Source organism: Hyperoodon ampullatus (assembly GCF_949752795.1).
Source record: "Hyperoodon ampullatus genome assembly, chromosome: 4".
NCBI classification, from domain to species: Eukaryota; Metazoa; Chordata; class Mammalia; order Artiodactyla; family Ziphiidae; genus Hyperoodon; species Hyperoodon ampullatus.
The window spans coordinates 16,203,111-16,222,774 of NC_136917.1; the positions used below are offsets into that span (position 1 = coordinate 16,203,111).

General features: G+C 47.8%; 1 protein-coding gene across 1 annotated transcript in view; it reads right to left on the bottom strand.

Moving 5' to 3' along the window:
- Positions 1-3,309: 3,309 nt before the first annotated feature.
- The window catches only part of STK10 (serine/threonine kinase 10), a gene marked incomplete at both ends in the record, with an annotated part of 124,746 nt that continues 108,391 nt past the window's right edge, over positions 3,310-19,664 (bottom strand). The window contains 7 exons of the mRNA XM_079703154.1: positions 3,310-3,450; positions 7,312-7,425; positions 10,108-10,233; positions 10,840-11,028; positions 12,576-12,700; positions 14,639-14,768; positions 18,006-18,098. Coding sequence (XP_079559280.1) covers positions 3,310-3,450; positions 7,312-7,425; positions 10,108-10,233; positions 10,840-11,028; positions 12,576-12,700; positions 14,639-14,768; positions 18,006-18,098 — 918 coding nt within the window. The remainder of the gene's footprint in view (positions 3,451-7,311; positions 7,426-10,107; positions 10,234-10,839; positions 11,029-12,575; positions 12,701-14,638; positions 14,769-18,005; positions 18,099-19,664) is intronic.

The window sequence follows — 19,664 nt, forward strand, 5'->3', positions numbered from 1 at the left end:
CCTTGTGTGTGTTTGAGGGGGGGTCCATTGACTCCAGGTTAAGAACCCCTGAATGAGGTTTTAGAGGCATGGCTGACACTTTTTTGGGGGGCTGCATTGGGTCTTTGTTGCTGTGCGCGGGCTTTCTCCAGTTGCGGTGAGCAGGGGCTACTCTTCGTTGCAGTGCGCGGGATTCTCATTGCGGTGGCTTCTCTTGTTGCGGAGCACAGGCCCTAGGTATGCGGGCTTCAGTAGTTGTGGCACGTGGGCTCAGCAGTTGTGGCTTGCGGGCTCTAGAGCACATGCTCGGTAGTTGTGGCTCGTGGGCTCTAGAGCGCAGGCTCAGAAGTTGTGGCGCACGGGCTTAGTTGCTCCGTGGCATGTGGGATCTTCCCGGACCAGGGCTCGAACCTGTGTCCCCTGCACTGGCAGACGGATTCTTAACCACTGCGCCACCAAGGAAACCCATGGCTGACACTTTTGAACATGGCAGAGATGCTGGTGGTTAAGTGTGTGTGACTTGCTGAATGTAATGGGTGCAGTTGGCAGGAGAGGAGCTGTGGAGGAGACAGTGAAGTTCAAACTTTGAAGCCATAGGCACTTTATCAGCACTTACCAGTGCTCTGAGCTTTCGCCTGACTCTCCCCCTTACCCAGCATGTTTCCTCGTCTATAAAACGAGAATGACAATGTCTTCCTCGTGGGTTGTTGAAAGGATTCAATAAGTTAACATGTAAAAACTCCTGGGGTCAAATGTTCACTGTTAAATGAGAATGATATAAATGTCTGTAGAGAAAACACACACGCAGCCAAGCGTCACTTCTTTCAGAACAGAAACCCCAACGTCTGACCTGCTGTACAACCTGGGGGGCACCAGTGTACTCAGAAGATAGGAAACCCTTTCTTGTTTAAGTCTGCCCTGCTTTTCCCACCCGACTCCAACAGAACAAACCCAAATGCAGAGAGTTTCTCACCTTGTTATTTTATTAGAAGCATATTTACATTCTCGCAGTTAACTTTGCAGAGCACATTTTGCAAACTTTTTAATATAAAGTTTGGAAACTACATAAAAATAACTTCTATTCTTCATAAAGAGGAAAATATAAGTTAGTTCTATTTACTCTGCTAAAAATTGACTGTAAATGAGAAACAGTTCCGTCTGTCCGTTCCAGAGAAAACATTAGCACAGAACACAAAGAATACTGCATGGGCCTTCTCAATGTTGGGCATTGCACGCTGGCTCAATTGTGAGACTGGGAGACCCAACCAGACCCCATCCAGAAAGGACAGGGGAGGTGTTAAGGCTAGGGCAGCACTGAGCAGGAAGCAGCAGCTCCTTGAATGAGATTCCAATGTGAACGACAAACCAAAGAAGGAAATGATCAAAGACTTTCACCTACACCATGAAACTGGCATTTCACCTAATACTCATTCTCACACCCCAGGCTACAAAAGGCAGTATGGTAAACAAAGCACAAGTCAGCCCTGCACTGGCCATCACCTGACCATTCGCCAATGCTGGCCTCGCCTGGTGGAACTGGGTCTGTGTTCTGTAGTTACACTGTTCGTTCACGTTTTCCCAGCACCTGTGCACCAAAGAGAATCAAAGGGGATAATTGTTTCACTTGTCTCATTTGTGTGAGACCTGAAAATTGTCCCTTCTGGGTCAAATACTGAAGCAGGCAAGCTGAGTGCTCACTAACCAAAGAGGACCAGTGCCTTCCCATGGCCCCCAGTGCATCTTTACTGCATATGTAAGTCTTTGGAACCCCAAGTCCCTTTTCCTATTGAATGGTTACCCTACTTTCCCAAGATCCATTTACAACCAGTGCCCAGAAAACTCCAGGGAACTGCTTTAGAAAGACAAAGCACTAAACCCTTACCTATAAGGGTGAAGAAAGAGGAAGTGCTCCCAGGGTGTGTCAACCACCCCATCACCACCAGAATAGTACCCAGACTCAGTACACCCATTTGATTCCTCAAAATCACCTTCAGTTTTCTGCTTTGTTTTTTTAAAGCAGGTATTTTCCTAAGGAAGCCATCTATTTATATTTTTTTCAAGTTAGACATAAAGGTGAAAAAAGTTTTCTTTGTAAATAAACCGAACGCTGAGTTGAGCATTTGCTTTTATTGGGTTATCTATGCTCTGCAGCCTGTGGGGATCAGAATCTGTGGGAGGCCAGCTGAGTCATCCAAAGGCCCAGCATTCCATCTGAGATACAGAAGCTTTGCTTTTGCCAGGTTCCTGGGGGCAGGAAGCACTGCATTTTCTCCCTGATGCTTTTTTCTCCCTGAACAGAAGTTCCAGTGACTGCCAGCCTCTGCCTGAGGCGTAAGGCCGGACTCTGAACTAGGAGGGACACAGAGCAGAGGGCAGCAGCCTTCCCGTATCACCTGCAGACAGGATGGGCAAGTATGAGACAGAATGACTAGGGTGGGAAAGGCTTGTGGGGCGAGGGATTTATCCCTGAACACGGGATCCCGCGCAGGCCCAAAAGGAATCGCAGGCTGGCGGTTCAGCCTGTGCCTCGGGTGCCAACCCCCAGCACGCCCATACCAACGGCTCCCCTCACGTGTTCAGTGGCACAGGCCCAGGCAGCGAATGTGTTCCAATCCACCTGGCACAAGAGGCCCAGGGGGCCAAGGGGTGTGTGTGTGTGTGTGTAGGCATGTGTGTGCAGGAAGGGGGAGTACAAGATGGCACGGAACACTTGAGGTCAGGGTGAAGCGTTCAGCCTCTCCCCATCCCACCACTGTAGATGCTGTCTCAAGAAGAAAGCAGATTGGGGGAACTGGAGGAAGGAGGGCACCCGCTGAGCAGCTGGCTGCAGACTAGGCCCCACTGGGGACCAAAATGGCTGTTAGAAGCCGTGGTTCTTGGTCTTGACACTGCAGGGAGTGGCTGAAAAGCCACCGACAGTTACAATAGGACACGCCCACGGTGACTTCAGCAGTAGCACTTTGTGCCCACAGACAGCAAAGCTGGTGTTTTGGCAAACAGGAGGGGCCTCGAGGCCACAGAACACCTATTCCTCCTGGTCCCTGGCCCCCCAACAGCCCAAGTCGCTGACAGCTCAAAGGAACCTGGGTCTCAAATGGAATGCACGTTAGGATCAGGCAGCACGTCATAAAACCTCGCCCTCCACGACGAGCGAGAAGTCAGAAACGCCGGGTGGGTCTGTCAGGCACAGCTGGGGTGGCACAAGGCAAGGGGCTGCTGGATTCGAGCCGGCATGGAAGCAAGAGGGAAGGGGCTCCTGAGTTACTTGTTCACAGAGAATGGGAGGGCCCCGAGGCCCACCGGCCTGCCAGCCACAGCCCCGGGCGGCTGTTACGAAGCATCCGCAGAGCTGTAGGGGAAGAACCTGGTGGCCTTGTTGGGGGTGGTGGGGCTCAGGCACTCTGCCTCCTCGTTCATTTTGAAGAACATCTCCTGCTCTCGCTTCTTCTGGTTCAGCTCTTCTTCCAGAGCCTAGGACAGAGGGCAGACGGAGCTCGTTTGGAACCCCAGGACACAAGTCTTCCCCAACCACAGGACCCCCACCAAAGTGGCCTTCTCTGGAAATTCCCCTCCCAGGCCTCAGTGCTCGGGTAACTTGGTCTTCCCTCACTCCTGTCCCAGCGCCCATCACCCAGAAGGTAGGTACCACCTCCTCCTTCCATGGCCACAGCCACGCAGGAGTTTCCTATGTACCAAGGGCTCTGCTTTGGGGAAATGCCAGTCTAGATGGGGTGTGAGGGAGAAGCAGATGCAAATCAGCTGGCAGGAAAACAACCAAAAGAATGGAGAAAGGGCTTCCCTGGTGGCGCAGTGGTTGGGAGTCCGCCTGCCGATGCAGGGGACACAGGTTCGTGCCCCGGTCTGGGAAAATCCCACATGCCGCAGAGCGGCTGGGCCCATGAGCCATGGCCGCTGAGCCTGCGCGTCCGGAGTCTGTGCTCCGCAACGGGAGAGGCCACAGCAGTGAGAGGCCCGCATACCGGAAAAAAAAAAAAAAAAAGAATGGAGAAAAACCTGAGGTAGAAAATGAAGCAAGAGTTTTAACAGCAGTGGAAACAGAGATGTCCGAGTTACATGGTGTTCCTAACCAGGGCACCATCCTGCAAAATCAGGGGACTTCTTTTCAAAATATACCTGCAGTCATGCCACCCCCCTGAGATTCTAATTCTGAACGTCTGTGGTAGGACAGGGGTTCTCTATGTTGTAAAAGCACATCAGATAACTGCAGGGGGAGCATCTAGACGACAAGCACCGCAGGAGCTTCCCTTGGGCACACGCAAGTTTATCTAGCTAAATTGTGTCCTACCAGAAAAATTTCTTGAGGGTTCTCCAAAAATAAATAATTATTCAATTAAGAAAGGAAGCAGAGTGCAGAGGAAAGAGCAGGGGCTTTACAGTCAAATAGGATTCAGCTCCATTACCAGCTGGGTGGGCCTCTGCATGCTACCTTTCCTCTCCAAGCCTGTTTCCTCTCGTGTAAAATGGCGATATCACTACCTGCCTGGCCGGGCTACTGCAAAGATTAAATTAAAAACGAATGGGCTATAATTACTTAGTACTTCCTACATGTCAGGCACTATGCTAAGTGCATTATATCTTATTTAATCTTCACCCTATGAGATAGATACCACTATCCCCATCTTAACTATGGAGAAACGGAGGCTCAGAGAGCTTAGGTCACTTGCCCAAGGTCATTCAGCTAGCTGTGAGCAGAGCCAAGATGGGTCTAACTTCAGAGTTCAAGCTCTGAAACACTGTGTGCCACCATCTGCAGAGCCAGGCACACATGAGTTACTCAGCAAATGTGGCTGCTTTATTACTTACTTTCACTATAGAAGTAACCACTTCCACAGGATTTGACCAGCATTCTATTATGTCTCTCTCTTTAAAACTATTATTTGATGCCCTGAAATAGTCTCAACAAACAACTTAATTACTAGATACCCCCTTAAGCTCTCATTCCTTCAACAGTACTAAATTCTAGTGAGCTCTACCTCTAAGGAAAAATGGGGAAGGGACACTGAATCGCAATGCCAATTTTTCCAGTCTGTTGTAAGATATCCATATTCAAAAGATACTGGAAATCCAGATTTTTATGTAAAATTTCCTTATACTTAAAAAACTGGCAACTTGGGCTTCCCTGATGGCGCAGTGGTTGAACATCCGCCTGCCAATGCAGGGGACACAGGTTCGTGCCCCGGTCTGGGAAGATCCCACATGCCGCGGAGCGGCTTGGCCCGTGAGTCATGGCCGCTGAGCCTGCGCGTCCGGAGCCTGTGCTCCGCAACGGGAGAGGCCCCAACAGTGAGAGGCCCGCATACCGCAAAAAAAAAAAAAAAAAAAAAAAAAAAACTGGCAACTTAAAACAATTTTTTGAATTGCTGTATGTTGGCCATACCTAATGTCTCTAAGCCAATTTCAGCCTGTGGGCCATCAGTTTGTAACTTCTGCTATCAGAATACCAATTTTATTATAATAGCTACCACTTTTTTGAGCACAGAGAGGTTTAGTAACTTGCCCAGGGTCTCACAGCTAGTAATGGAGCTAGGACTTTCTCCCACGTCTGTCTTCCTTCAAAGCCTATGCTCTTAAGCACTAGTCTGTTTTACCTCTATATAACCTATATATTCCTCTATATAACCTATGGCAGGAGGCAGCAGTCTTTTTTCTGTAAAGAGCCAGATGGTAAATATTTTTGGCTTTGCAAACCTTAAGGTCTCTGTTGCAACTACTCAACTGCTGTTTGGTGTAAAATCAGCCAGAGACGATATGTAAATGAACGAGCATGGCTGTGTTCCAATAAAACTTTATTTACAAATACAGGTGGTGGGTCAGATTTGGCCCATGGGCAATAGTGTACTAACACCTGTTTTAAGGGAAAAAATGTTATCTTCATCTTATGGCCCCAAAAAGCAAGGTTCAGGAGGGAAGACTTGTCTGAGGCCACATTCTGTGTCAATTATGACCCATGCAACACCTTATTGACCTTACCAGATATTCTATACTTACTGAAAGAAATATGAATCTTTCTAGAAATATTCCACCATGTACAGTCATCTCCCCTGCCCCCACATACATGGGCAGCAGCTCAAAGCTGCTGACTGAAATGCAAGAGTGTAAAATAACGTTTATTCCAGGATGCAGATCATCACCTCCGGGTCAGTGTTCCAGCAGCAACCCAGGTGACTAAGGATAGGATGATTCTATAAAGAATTCTGGAAAGAGGCAGCCCGCACCAGCAAAATCCAGTGGCTCTCCAAATACACACTTGTGGCACCTCCCCTAAGCCCAGGCACCCCCAAGAAGCAATCTGGGCAGTGGCTAGAGGCAAGATGATGATTCATTTTCAGACTCAGGATGTGCCAAGGGTATGGAAGCCGTAGGTAAGAGAACCAGGTGAGCATCTATTTCCTGAGGCCAGATCAGCCTGTGTCAGCAGGAGTATAATTGATTTGAGTGTTAAGTATCAAAAGTCCTAGCGGACCATGCGTGGTTACAGATAAGCGTGGGCCTATTAACAGGAAGGTCTGGGACCCTGGCCAGCTTCCAGCTAGAAAGCTCCATTAGCACAGGGAGGGAAGCCTCTATTCAAGGACTCCCAAGGCCGTTATATGGCTGAGGTGGGCAACTGCCTCCTGGGCAGATCACAGTTACAGCAAGCAGAGCTCAAGTACAACGGCAGAACAAACCTCACGGCTCAGGACACATGATCAAGGGTAATTAGGGCAGCTCTCTCCTCAGAGAGTTTAGGAGAGTGGAAGGACATGAGTACGTCCTTGGCCTATACTGTGGGCTGGTGGCTTTCTGCATAACACTATACAATATTCATTATCTTCACTTTACAAATGACCACACGGAGGCCCTGTGATGGTCAATTTATTTGTCAGCCTGGCAAAGCCATGGTAACCAGTTGTTTGGTCAAACACTAGTCTAGATGTCACTGTGAAGGAATTTTTTACATGTGATTAACATTTAACTCAGTAGACTGAATAAAGCAGCTTACCCTCCAAAATGTGGTTGGGCCTCACTCAATCAGTTGCAGGCCTTAAGAGAAAAGACTGAGGTCCCGCTAAAGAAAGAGGGATTGGGCCTCCGCACTGCCCTGGGGCTCAGCACTGCAACATCAACTCTTCCCTGGCTCTCCAGCCTGCAGTCTGCCCTGCAGATTTCAGGCTTAACAGTCCCAACAATTGGGTGAGCCAGTTCCTTCAAATAAATCCATAAATCTGTACCTTATCCATATCTGTATCTATATCCATACCTCAGGCAGACACCGATGGCACAACACGAAGCAGAGCCCACCACTGAGCCCACCAGCCCAGACAGGGTTACCTTTTTGCGTGGCCGAAGCTTGTCCCGCCATTCCTTTAGGTTCTGGTTATGGCTTTCGTCCAGGGCCTTCAGCTTCTGGGTTTCATGCTCTACCAGGAGGTGACACTTTTCATTCTGCAACATATTCCAGGAAGTACAGGTAAGAAGCACAGAGGGGTGAGATATACCATGAAGGTACCGGCATCATTCATTTATTACTTCTCCTTGATTATAAACTCCATTTATACAAAACGCTCTACATGTAAAGACACATGCACCAAAAGGAGCCTGGAAAACTATTCCAGAATATTAACATTAATAATTCTTATTGAGTAGTGGAATCTGCAGCAATTTTGCAACTTTCTACTTTGGGCTTTCTGCATTGTTTGAATTTTTCAACATGAACGTATAAAACTATAATACTATAATAAACTAAACTATAATAACAATAAATCTGTGCCCTAATCCCACCACACAGAGGCAACCACCACAGAATTTTAGATATATTTCCTGTCAGGCTCTGTCCTGTGCGTTGTTTAGCTCACCCCGTATACACAATTCTGAAACCTGCCTCCCTCTCCTCTTAACATTGTAATGTAAACATTTCTACATTTATACAAAGAATTAACATCTTTTACAATCATCATTTTAATTCCTGCAAAATATCCCACAGTATGGTTTGTCTAATTTATTTAAACATTTCCCTATTTTTGGCCACTTAGGTTGCTCTTAATCTTCACTATTATAAATAGCATTGTGTTAAACATCTGTGCTATGTACTGAATTGTGTCTCCCCAAAATTCATATGTTGAAGCCCTAATGCCCTATGTGATGGTATTTGGAGATATGGGGCCTTTAGGAGATAAATAGGTTTAGAGGAGGTCAAGAGGGTAGGGCCCTCACGGCGGGATTAGTGCCCTTATAAGAAGAGACCAGAGAGCTCACATGCTACAGTGCTCCCTCCCTGTCTCCTTCCCTGCTTTTCTCCCTCTCCCCATCTCCCTCCCCGTCTCCTTTTCTCTCCTCTCTCTGCCATGTGAGGACACAGCAAGAAGGCATCCATCCGCAAGCCAGAGAGAGAGACTTCACCAGAACCCAGCCATGCTGGCAAAGCTGATCTTGGATTTCCAGGCTCCAAAACTGTAAGAAAATAAACTTCTGTTGTTTAAGCCACCCAGTCTGTGGTATTTTGTTATGGTAGTGTGAGCTACGATAATCTGTGTGTATAAATAGTTTGTATTTATATAAGTTACATAATTATCTGCATCACATACCATTTCTTCAGGAGAGATTTGCGACAGGGGTTAGGGCCATGGACCTGGCTGAGGCTTGCCGACCTCACTGTTCTCTCGCTGAGGTAAGTTACCTGCCTCACAAAACTTAACCTGGAATCTCTCATGGGCAAAAGTGGCAATTCCCTGTTGATTCCTCACAGGGAATCAATCTTGTGGTTTATAAGGAGTTTATAAGCAGGGGGAAAGTGCCTTTATCCAGATACCTCAACCCTACTGGACTGGAAGAGTACAACCCCTTGGGGAATTTTTATTTGGGGTTTCAAGCTCAAGGGTTCTGGGAATTTAGAAATTGCCTTGGTTGGGAATAATACTTACGGCAGCCCTGAGTACCTCTGGCCTGCCCAGAGCTGTGCTCCCAGCACTCTTTATGGGTTTTCTCAGTTCATCCTCACAGTAAACCCACGAGGCAGGGTTGGGAACATAGATACAGGTGAGTGGCCTGGCTAAAATTCACGCAGCAACAAGCAGCAGAGCCCCTACCTGACAGCCTTCAATACCTGCAATGTTTCCTCCACACCTCCCTGCCTTTCCAGAAATTGCCAGATGGATCCAATCGCCTAAAGAATTTCCTGAGGTCACAGAGGTTTGTGTCAGCCCGTCTGTCAGGTATGGCAATGCCTCGCTCCACCACAAGGGGGCTCCAAGTACCAGCCCCCGGGCGGGGACCCTTAGGGTGAGGCAAACCTTTTGTAAGGCAAACAAAAGGTCAAGGATCTCCCCAGGGAAAGAGGTCACAAAGGGGCTTGTCAATATCAGGATACCTTTTCCTGACTTCAGTGGGAAAGCTTTGAGCTTCTCACCATTAAGGGCGATGGTAAGTAGCTGTAGGTTTTTATAGATAGCCTTTATCAAGTTGAGGAAGTTCCTTTCTATTCCTAGTTTACTGAGCAGGTGTCAGCTTCTGTCAAGTACTTTTTCTGTATCTGTTGATGATATGATCATGTGATGTTTCTTCTTTAGCCTGTTGATGTCATAGATTACATTAAGTCATTTTCATATATTGCACGAGCCCTGGGATAAATCCCACTTGGTCATGGTGTATACTACATTTTATACATTTTTAAATTCTGTTTGCCAACGTTTCGTTGGGGATTTGTGCATCTGTGTTCATGAGAGATACAGGTCTGTAGTTTTTCCTCCTTGTAACGTCTGGTTTTGGTATTAGGGTAATTGGGACACCTTTTCCCAAGACACAGTGGTGACCGAGAAATCCAGCAGCATGCCCACTACCAGGCCCCGGGCATGGCACGTTCAGCTCAGCTCTGTCATCTCATTTACAAAGCCTCACTCCAGTTCTGCAAAATAGGAATTATCATCCTTACCCCCTGCCTATTTTACGAATGTGGAAACTATGGCCTGGGAGGGTGATGTGATTTGGCCAACATCACACAGAGCGGCAGGATGGAAACCACTCCACCCTGAGCTTCAGACTCCTTCCCCATTTGTAGGGTCTTTGGGCCCACGGGGAGCTGACTGCCTCGGGGGCAGTGAGGCAAGCAGGGGCGGCGCAGAAGGGCAGTACCTGCAGCTGCTGCAGCTCGCCCATGTTGCTCTCGCACTGTGCCGCCATGTCCCGCGTCTGGCTCTCGTGTTTCTGCTGCTGCTGCAGCCGCTCTGACTTCTGTCTCTTCTCCTCCTGCTGGGAGAACTGCAATGGAGAACAGGTGAGGCGCCTCAGCGGGCCACGGGCCTGGCTGGGGGCCCAGCTCAGCCCTGTCCCGGGGAGACCCCATCTGAGGGGCTGGTTTGTACAGAGCCACAGTGCCCTGCGCCACTCAGGCTGTGCCCCCCGTCTGAAGTCCTCCCCCCTGAGCTGAGACCCAGCCCCTGCCCTCAAGGAGCCCCCAGATTGGTGAGGACACCGAGACATGCTAGGACAGCGTATGTAGTAAGCAGGAGTCACAGGAGCCCACGGCCACCGACTCTGTCCCCGAGCCACATGGGTGACTTGTGAGCGGGGTCTCCGTAGAGGAGAGGAAGGAGTTTACCAGCAGAAGCTGCTGCAGGATAGACACCCTGAGTGGGACAGGGAACGCGCATGAGAAAGCAACGCCAAGCCTCGTCCCCTGTCCGCCAGAGGGGGGAGTCAACGTGAGGCTTTTAGGCTTCCGGGCTGTGACTTCTGGCTTCCATTCCATTCCTCCTTCCAAGACCCCGTGCTGCGTCTTATACTCTATACTCCCCCAACCATATAAGATCCAGGCCGCCCCAAACCTGGATCTGGCCCCACTCCAGGACCCCCCCGGCCCCCCACCTGCTTGATCTTCTCGCGCTGCTCAGCGGCACTGCCTGCCCCATTGATGTGGAGGCTCTTCTTGTACATGGCCATGCGCGTCTTGCCCTCGCTCCTCTGAATCTTGGGCAGCCGCGCCCTTTCCTGCTGCTGCCGCACCCTCAGCTGCTCCATCATGCGCTGGTTGTAGCGCTGCATCTGCTCGCACTCCTGAGGGGGACACCCAGCCGGGGCCAAGGTCAGCTGCGTTCCACGCACGCGGGTGTGGTCAGATGCCAAGGCTGCCACACGCAACTCGGGAGCCCAGGACCTGCGTGGTCCAGAATGCTCAGCAGAGCAAGGCTCGTGTCATTTTACTACTACTCTTAAATAACATTTTCTGTTCTCACTTTAAAAATTACCGTTAATAACCTTACCTTCTTACCTTCTAAATGCCTTCTTAATCTCCAAAATATACAAACAGCTCATACGACTTAACAAAAAAACCCCCAAGCAACCCAATCGAAAAATGGGCAGAAGACCTTAATAGACATTTATCCAAAGAAGACATACAGATGGCCAGTAGGCACGTGAAAAGATGCTCAACATCACTAGTTATTAGAGAAATGCAAATCAAAACAACAATGAGGTACCACCTCACATTGGTCAGAATGGCCACCATTAAAAAGTCTACACATAACAGATGCTGGTGAGGGTGTGGAGAAAAGGGAGCCCTCCTACACTGTTGGTGGGAATGTAAGTTGGTGCAATCACTAGGGAAAACAGTATGGAGGTTCCTTAAAAAACTAAAAATAGAGTTACCATATGATCCAGCAATCCCACTCCTGGGCATATACCCGGACAAAACTTTAATTCAAAAAGATGCATGCACCCCTATGATCATAGCAGCACTATTGACAATAGCCAAGACATGGACACAACCTAAATGTCTATAAACGGATGAATGGGTAAAGAAGATGTGGTACATATACACAATGGAATACTACTCAGCCATAAAAAAGAACAAAATAATGCCATTTGCAGCAACATGGATGCAACTACAGATGGTCATACGAAGTGAAGTAAGAAAGACAAATACCAAATGATATCACTTATATGTGGAATCTAAAATATGGCACAAATGAACCTATCTACAAAACAGAAACAGTCTCACAGACATAGAGAATAGACTTGTGGTTGCCAAGGCCAGGTGGGGAGGGAGAGGGATGAACTGGGGGTTGGGGATTGGTAGATACAAACTATTACATTTAGAATGGATAAACATCAAGGTCCTACTGTACAGCGCAGGGAACTGTGTCCAGTCTCCTGGGATAAACCATAATGGAAAAGAATATTTTAAAAAGAATGTATGTACGCATATAACTGAGTCACTTTGCTGTACTGCAGAAATTAGCACAACATTGTAAAGCAACTATACTTCAATTAAATAAAGTATTCTGAGGGAATGCATGGGAAAGAGAGAGAAAATGAAAATGGAAAGAAAGGCAGGACAAAAAAAGGGAAAGAGTGAGAGAGACATGTATATCAGGTGTCAGAGTCAGCGAGGGAGCTGCTCGGGCCATCTGCTTCCCTGCACAGTTCCCCCAATTCCTAGCCCCTGGATCTGAGGCAGGACATCACCCAAGAAGCTCTCAAGCCTCACTGTGGCCGACTTGGCTGCTCTCAGGAGCACGTGATGCCCCACTGAGGGGCAGTCTCACAGCTCTCCCAGGTCTCCCAGTGGCAGCCCCCGAAGCCAAGCTGACTAGGAGCCTCACCTTCTCATGCTTGCGTACCAGCTCGTGCCGCTGGAGGAAGTACTGGTCTTTGAGCTGCTGCTTCACCAGCTGGTGCCTCTCCTGCAGGTGATGCTCCTCCATCTCCCACAGCGCCGCCTCCCGGTCTGTGGAGGACATGTCACCCGGTGAGGTGCAGATGGCCAGAGCCCCACCAGGCCCTCCCCTCCACTGCCCCGAGCCAGGTCTCCTCACACTGGCTGATAACTGTGCCACGTCCTTAGACTATGTGGGCTGAGCCAACTCCTAGAAACTTCCAGGGATGACAGCACCCAGCAGCATGGTACAGCAGGAAGTGTTTGGAGTCAGGAGCCAGAGAAACCAGAGGCTAAAACCCAGCTGCATCACTGGGATTTGAGATGAACACAAAATCCTCTCCAGGCCTCACCTTCCATCTCTGCCAAATGGGCACAACCACACCACGGAGGGAAAATGTCCTTGGAAGATACTTTTATGTTCAATCTACATTGCACCTCTGCTTTCCTAATGGGCAAATAGGAAGGGCTCACGTGGAAACCCCATGAAGAAAACAGCCTCTTGTCACTATTTCCTCCTTTGAAAAATAGGTGAGACCCTTCATGTCCCATATATGCATTATTGAAACAGTTATCTGGCATTTTATCACTGGAAGTCTATTAACCAACCCCTGTGCTCAGGACAGGGCAGGGAGCTGGTGTCAGATGGAGAACCTCACACCCTGCAAGATACAGCTGGTATCATGCTCGGCCTACTGCGAAGTTGTTTATTTCACTGCACTCCTGTCCCATGAAAGCCAGCATCTATCCACAGAACATCAAAACAGTGATTTGGCTTCTAAACCAAAATCAGAACCCCAGTCCCACAGGTAGGATGGTTCTTACAGACCATCACGTGATAAGAAAAGGAAACAAGGGCTTTTCTGAAACATCCGTGGCTCTATTCAGAATGCTGGAATACCAAGGACCCCATTTTTCTTGGCCCACATCAAGTACTGAGTGCTTTATACTGTTTAACTGCCCTGGCCATCAGAGTCCTGGCTGTGGCCCCTGTTATAATAATGAGCCAGAGACAGCACTCGTATATTAGTCCTATGTTTACATCTTTACAACAGACAGGGACCATTAGCTCCAAAGCCCACAGGCACCAAACTCTAATTTTCACCCATCCAGTTGTTTTAAATGCAGTTCAAACAACAGACTTCCAGCCATTTGGAGCCTGCTTGCTTTGCATACCCCATAAAATTGTACCCAACATCTGCTAGCCATAAATTAGATAGCCTGGGGGCTATATACAGACCCCAAGCCCTGCACCCTCCAGAGCTCTCTACCCCAGAGCTTCCTCAGCTGAGTGACATCATCCAGATACATAAGCCCCCTCTCTGATCCCTGTCTTCCCCAGGATTTCCCCTGCCCTCCTCCCTCTGGGTGGTGGCTCACACTGTTGCCCCTGGACAGTCTAATGCTGGGAGGGACTCACCGGCATGCAAACCTGCCAAAGCACCACCACACAAGGGTAGTTAAGAGATTGGCTTCAAGATAAGGTCTGCATCCAAGGCCCACTCTACCATTCATTAACTGTGCAACCCAGGCCAAAGAAGAGTCACTCTCCAAGCCTCAACTTCCTCATCTATAAAAATGGGGAGAACAGTAGGGCCTGCCGTGCAGGGTTACGGATAGGATGCAGTGTGACTGAGGTGTAAGATTAAGGCACATGGCCAGGCAGAGGAGTCGCTCACTACGTGCTGGCTGCTAGGAGCGGCTCTCAGTACTGCCCCCCGACCCCCGTTAACCCAGCTCCCTCATGTGCAATTTCCACCCACTCTACATTGCTTCCCTTTTTTTTTTTTCCTTTCCTTGACATCCACAATAATGTCAGATAGTGTTGTTGCTAACTGGTATCTCTGCCTCAGTCCCGACTTCAGTGGGGATTTTCCTCATGTTTCACCATAAAGGCTGATGTTTGGCCTTAGGGTGGAGAAGACCTAGCAGTTCTTCCTTGCCCGGGGCTGGCATGTACATTCATAGAGAGTCTGGGCCAACATGTGTGCCCCGCTCTCGGGCACCCACCTCGAAGGAGCTCCTGCTTCCTAGTGAGGCACTCGCGCTCCTTGCCGCAGATCTCCCGCCTGTTGTCGGCCGTGATCCTCTTCATCGCCAACTCCAGGTCCTCCTTCTGCTTGGCGAGGAAGTCCCGGTCCTATTAAGTATTTAAAATTTTAGGCGTGTTCATGGTATTGTGGTTATTTTTTTTTAGAGATACATATTGAGATATTAACAGGTGACATGATACGACGTCTGGGATTTGATTCAAAATAATACAGTAGAGTGGGGCAGTGAGTGGGCAGGAGTTAATAATTACTGAGATCAGGTGATGGGTATATGGGGATTCATTATACTATTATACCTGTTTCTGCCTATGTTTTAAATTTTCCTTAATAAAGAGTAAAGAACTGAAATTTAAATTTAAAATTTTTAGCTACTATACGTGAAGTAGATAACCAACAAGGACCTACTGTATAGCACAGGGAACTATACTCAATATTTTGTAATAACCTATAAGGGGGAATTCCCTGGTGGTCCAGCGGTTAGGACTTGGAGCTTTCACTGCTGAGGGCCCAGGTTCGATCCGTGGTCAGGGAACTAAGATCCCGCAAGCTGCGCATCGGGCACAGCCAAAAAAAACCAAAAACAAACAAACAAAAAAACCTATAAGGGAAAAGAATCTGAAAAAGAATATATATATATATATATATATAACTAAATCACTGCACTGTACACCCGAAACTAACACAACATTGTAAATCAACTATACTTCAATAAAAAAATAATAAAAAAAATTTTTTAATAAAAATTTTAGGAAACATGTTAAGAAACTAAAAATTTGCACTAATCGTATCACTCAATGCTAGCAACTGGTTTTGGTGTATCTATATAAATGTATTTACATCTGTTGTTGTTTCACAAAAATTATTTTAAAAGACTTGAAGAAATATTTGTACACCCATATTCATGGCAGCATTATTCACAACAGCCAAGGGATTGGAAACAACTCAAGTGTCCATAAACAGATGAATGCATAAACACAATGTGGTATATACATACAATGAAATATTATTCAGCCTTTAAAAGGAAGAAAATTCTTATATATGCTACAACACGAATGAATCTTGAGGACAAGGTAAGTGAAATAAACCAGACACAAAAGGACAAATACGGTATGATTCCACTTATATGAGGTCGAATTTGTAGAGACAAAGTAGAATGGTGGTTGCCAGGGACTGGAGGCAGGGTGTCATGGGGAATTACTGCTTAATGGGAACAGAGTTTCTGTTTTGCAAGATGAAGAGTTCTGGAGATGGATCATGGTGAAGGTACTCACAATGATGTGAATGTACTTAATATCACTGAACTGCACACTTAAAAATGGGTAAGATACCAAATTTTATGTTATGTCTATTTTACCACAACTTTAAAAAATTATTAAAAAGACCTTTTCATGTCATAATGTAATCTATCAAAAATAAGGGTTTTTTTGTTTGGTTTTGGTTTTTTGCGGTACGCGGGCCTCTCACTATTGTGGCCTCTCCCGTTGCGGAGCACAGGCTCTGGATGCGCAGGCTCAGCGGCCATGGCTCACAGGCCCAGCCACTCCACGGCATGTGGGATCCTCCCGGACCGGGGCACGAACCCGCGTCCCCTGCAGCGGCAGGTGGACTCTCAACCACTGCCCCACCAGGGAAGCCCCAAAAATAAGTTTTAATGGCTGAAAATATTTCGTGGTATAGCTAGCTACACCCAGCTTATCTACCCAATATATAATAGGTTGTTTATAGGTTTTCTTTATTTTAGATACTGCTGCTCTTCACATTCTGGTAGCTAAATGTCCTTGAACTTCTGTGATGATCATCTTCAGGATTAGTCCTAGAAGCAGAAAATCTAGGCCAAAGGATGTGTACATTTTTGAAGCTCTTGATGCAATTGCCAGAGTGGCCTCCTAAAAGGGCCAGTCTTCTCTCCCTCTGTGGGACTAGGGCCTGTCTCCCCACCCTCCCTAGCCCTGCATTCTTTTTTCTGATCAACCTGTCAAGGGACAGGTTGGAGGAAAGTATGATGGTGTCCTGGAGTCAGACTCAGCTTGAGGCCTTGGACCCCACTGTTAACTGTGCAGTGTCACCTCTCTGAGCCTTAGCTTCTTCCTCTGTAAAGGGGAAAACAAACAGCACCTATCCTGGTAAGCCATGAATGCTAAACCAGATAATATACAAAACAATTGTAATTGTAGACTCTAATTTTCTTTGCATTTGGGGGCAGAGGAAGTGGGACAAAATGAGAGCATGAAGTGAAAAGAAGGCTACGGAGGGGCTTCCCTGGTGGCGCAGTAGTTGAGAGTCCACCTGCCGATGCAGGGGACGCGGGTTCGTGTCCCAGTCTGGGAAGATCCCACATGCCGCGGAGTGGCTGGGCCCGTGAGCCATGGCCACTGAGCCTGTGCGTCCGGAGCCTGTGCCCCACAACACGAGAGGCCACAACGGTGAGAGGCCCGCGTACCACAAAAAAAAAAAAGGCTACTGAGGCTTGGGTAGAGGGGACTGAGTGTAGCTGGGAGAGGCTGACAAGAACAAGACCTATAGGGCCTTGAAAGCATGTGAGAAGGCTGATTTGATCTTATGGAGAAAGTGGGAGCCACTGAAGGTTTTAAAGGCCCAGGGCTGTTGGGGAAGGGTGCCATGATCAGATTTGGAATTCGTATTGATCACAACAACTGGTATGAGAGAAAGAACTGCAAGAACTGGAGGGAAACTAGCTGGGAGGCCACTGCAGTAGTCCAGGCAAAAGACAAGAATGGCTAGGGAGTCAAAGAGATGTTGACAAGTTGATGGATCCAGAGAGAGTTTGGAGGTTAAAAAAAAAAACCCAAGCTTCAAGAGGTGATGAAGGATTGCAGGAAAAAGAGGTGTCAGGAATGACAGGGCTTCTGGCCTGACATCACAGTGGAGGACGGTATCCCCTCAGAACACGAGAACAGGACCAGGTCAGGGAGATCTGGGTTTGGTGTCTTTGAGACTCCAAAAGATGCCAAGTGGGCAGAGGGATGTACTGGGTTGGTCAAGGAGATGTGATATACAAACAGCTATAAAACAAGGCAGGAAGTGCTAAAGGCTTTGGGAGAGGTGGATGTAAAGGTCTGTGGTATCTCCTAGAGATGGGAGGGCTCACTTCCAGCTGGAGCAAGGGCAATCAAGGAAGCCTGCATGGGGGAGGTGATAACAGGGATGATAATCAGGATGGTCTGATTTATTCAGAATGAGAGGTAGGTGAGTATTCAAAGGGCAGGGCATGGGCACAGACAGAGAACAGCTCTGGTCACCATTCAGGGACTCAAACCTGAGACTCCCCAACGCCCCTACTCCCCAACTGAGGGGCAAGGACTCACAAGAAGCTGCTTCTTCTGCGCATGCTCCTCCATCTTCTGCTTCATGCTCTCCTTCCGCTGCTGCCTGGGGAGCTTCTCCACCTCATTCTTCACCTGCACCAGAGACAGCAGAGAATGGCTAGGTCAGGGTACCTCCACACTTCATATTGAATAAGGCTTCAATCCCAGAACTCCTGGGCCAGGAAGACTGAAGATGAGGCTCAGCTTTCTAGGCACCAGCCCCGACTCTGCTCTCCACTCCGCTGACAGATGGCACCTACTGGCCACCTGTCTGCTGCTGGCTCCAGTTTCCAGACTCCTTCAGAGCAGACAGATGCTGTTTTTGCTGTTTGGTATCCATCCCCCTTCTGATGACAGCACCTCAGTTTCTTTTAGGACAGTGTTTCTCAACCTCTTTTTAAATTGTTGCCCCCTCAGAAGCCCTTTTAGACATTTTTTCCCTAATTAACCAACACCATGAAATTTTAATCCCACAGATATACTCTCAATCTGTTAGACCATTATAATATCTAAGATGTTTTTAACTCCTTGGGGGTGATATCACCCCGGTTGAGAATGCATGCATTAGGAAGCCCCTGCTCAGTCTCTGAGGTTCAGGTATGGCTGATGCCCCCAGCCCCATCTGACTCTAGGCTGGCATATGATCCTAGCTGCCAATCAGCATATTCCATGCCTTGGCATCTGGGATTGGTTCAGAGATGAGCATGTGATCTTCGCTGGGCTAGTGAGAGCTTCAGGATGGGCGCTGGAATTATTGGGGGAAGCTGCTCTCTGTCCTTTAGGGTTGCTGAGCTGGGAGGATGTAGGCCATGGTGGACCACCCTGGAGGGGTCTGCCTGAGACAGAATCAATGCATGGAAGCAATGTTAAGGGATGAAGGATTCCTGGTGACACTTCTGCCCTCCTGGTCAGAGACAGGAGTTCTTGGTTTGATGCCCTTGAGACTCCAAAAGATGCCAGGTGGGCAGATGGTGAACTAATAGTATTCTCAAGCCAGCTGGAACTGGCTTTCTGTTTTTTATAACAGAAGAAGAAGAGATTCATGACACTTCACTATAAGGAAGCTAGAGTTCCTCAAATAGTTTTCTCTGAGTAACCCACACCTTCACAGTTACCTGACACCCCAAAACATGCACTCACTGACTGGGCTCTTAGGAGCAGGTAGTGAAGGATTTTTCCATACTGTCCATGATCAAAAAGAGCATTCCAGGAGAGTTCTACTTCTGGCGTGGTGAGGTACGCCAACGCAGCCTCTCATTCCTGCTGGTTACAGTGAAAAACTCTGGATAAAATACAAAAAGCAACTAACTGAGGACTCTGAAAAGTAAACAAAATCAGGTGGCTATGAAAGGGAGTCAAAACTTGTAGAAGGGGCTGGTACCGGGGGTGAGTTTCCTGGGATTTTTTTTTTCCTTTTGCTCTCCTGGCTTTGCCCCTGTCCTAGACAGTGATGCAGTGGCTAAAACTGTAAGAAACATTGTGTTTCTGGCCAAAGAATCAGGCAGAAGTCAATAAAATTAATAAACCTTTAGTCAGATTGACAGAGAAGATGGAGGAAGTGGAGAAGAAAAAGGAGGAGGGAGAGGAAGAGGATACTACAACACAAATTACCAGTATGAAGGGTGAAAGAGAAATCACTACAGATCCTACAGTCATTAA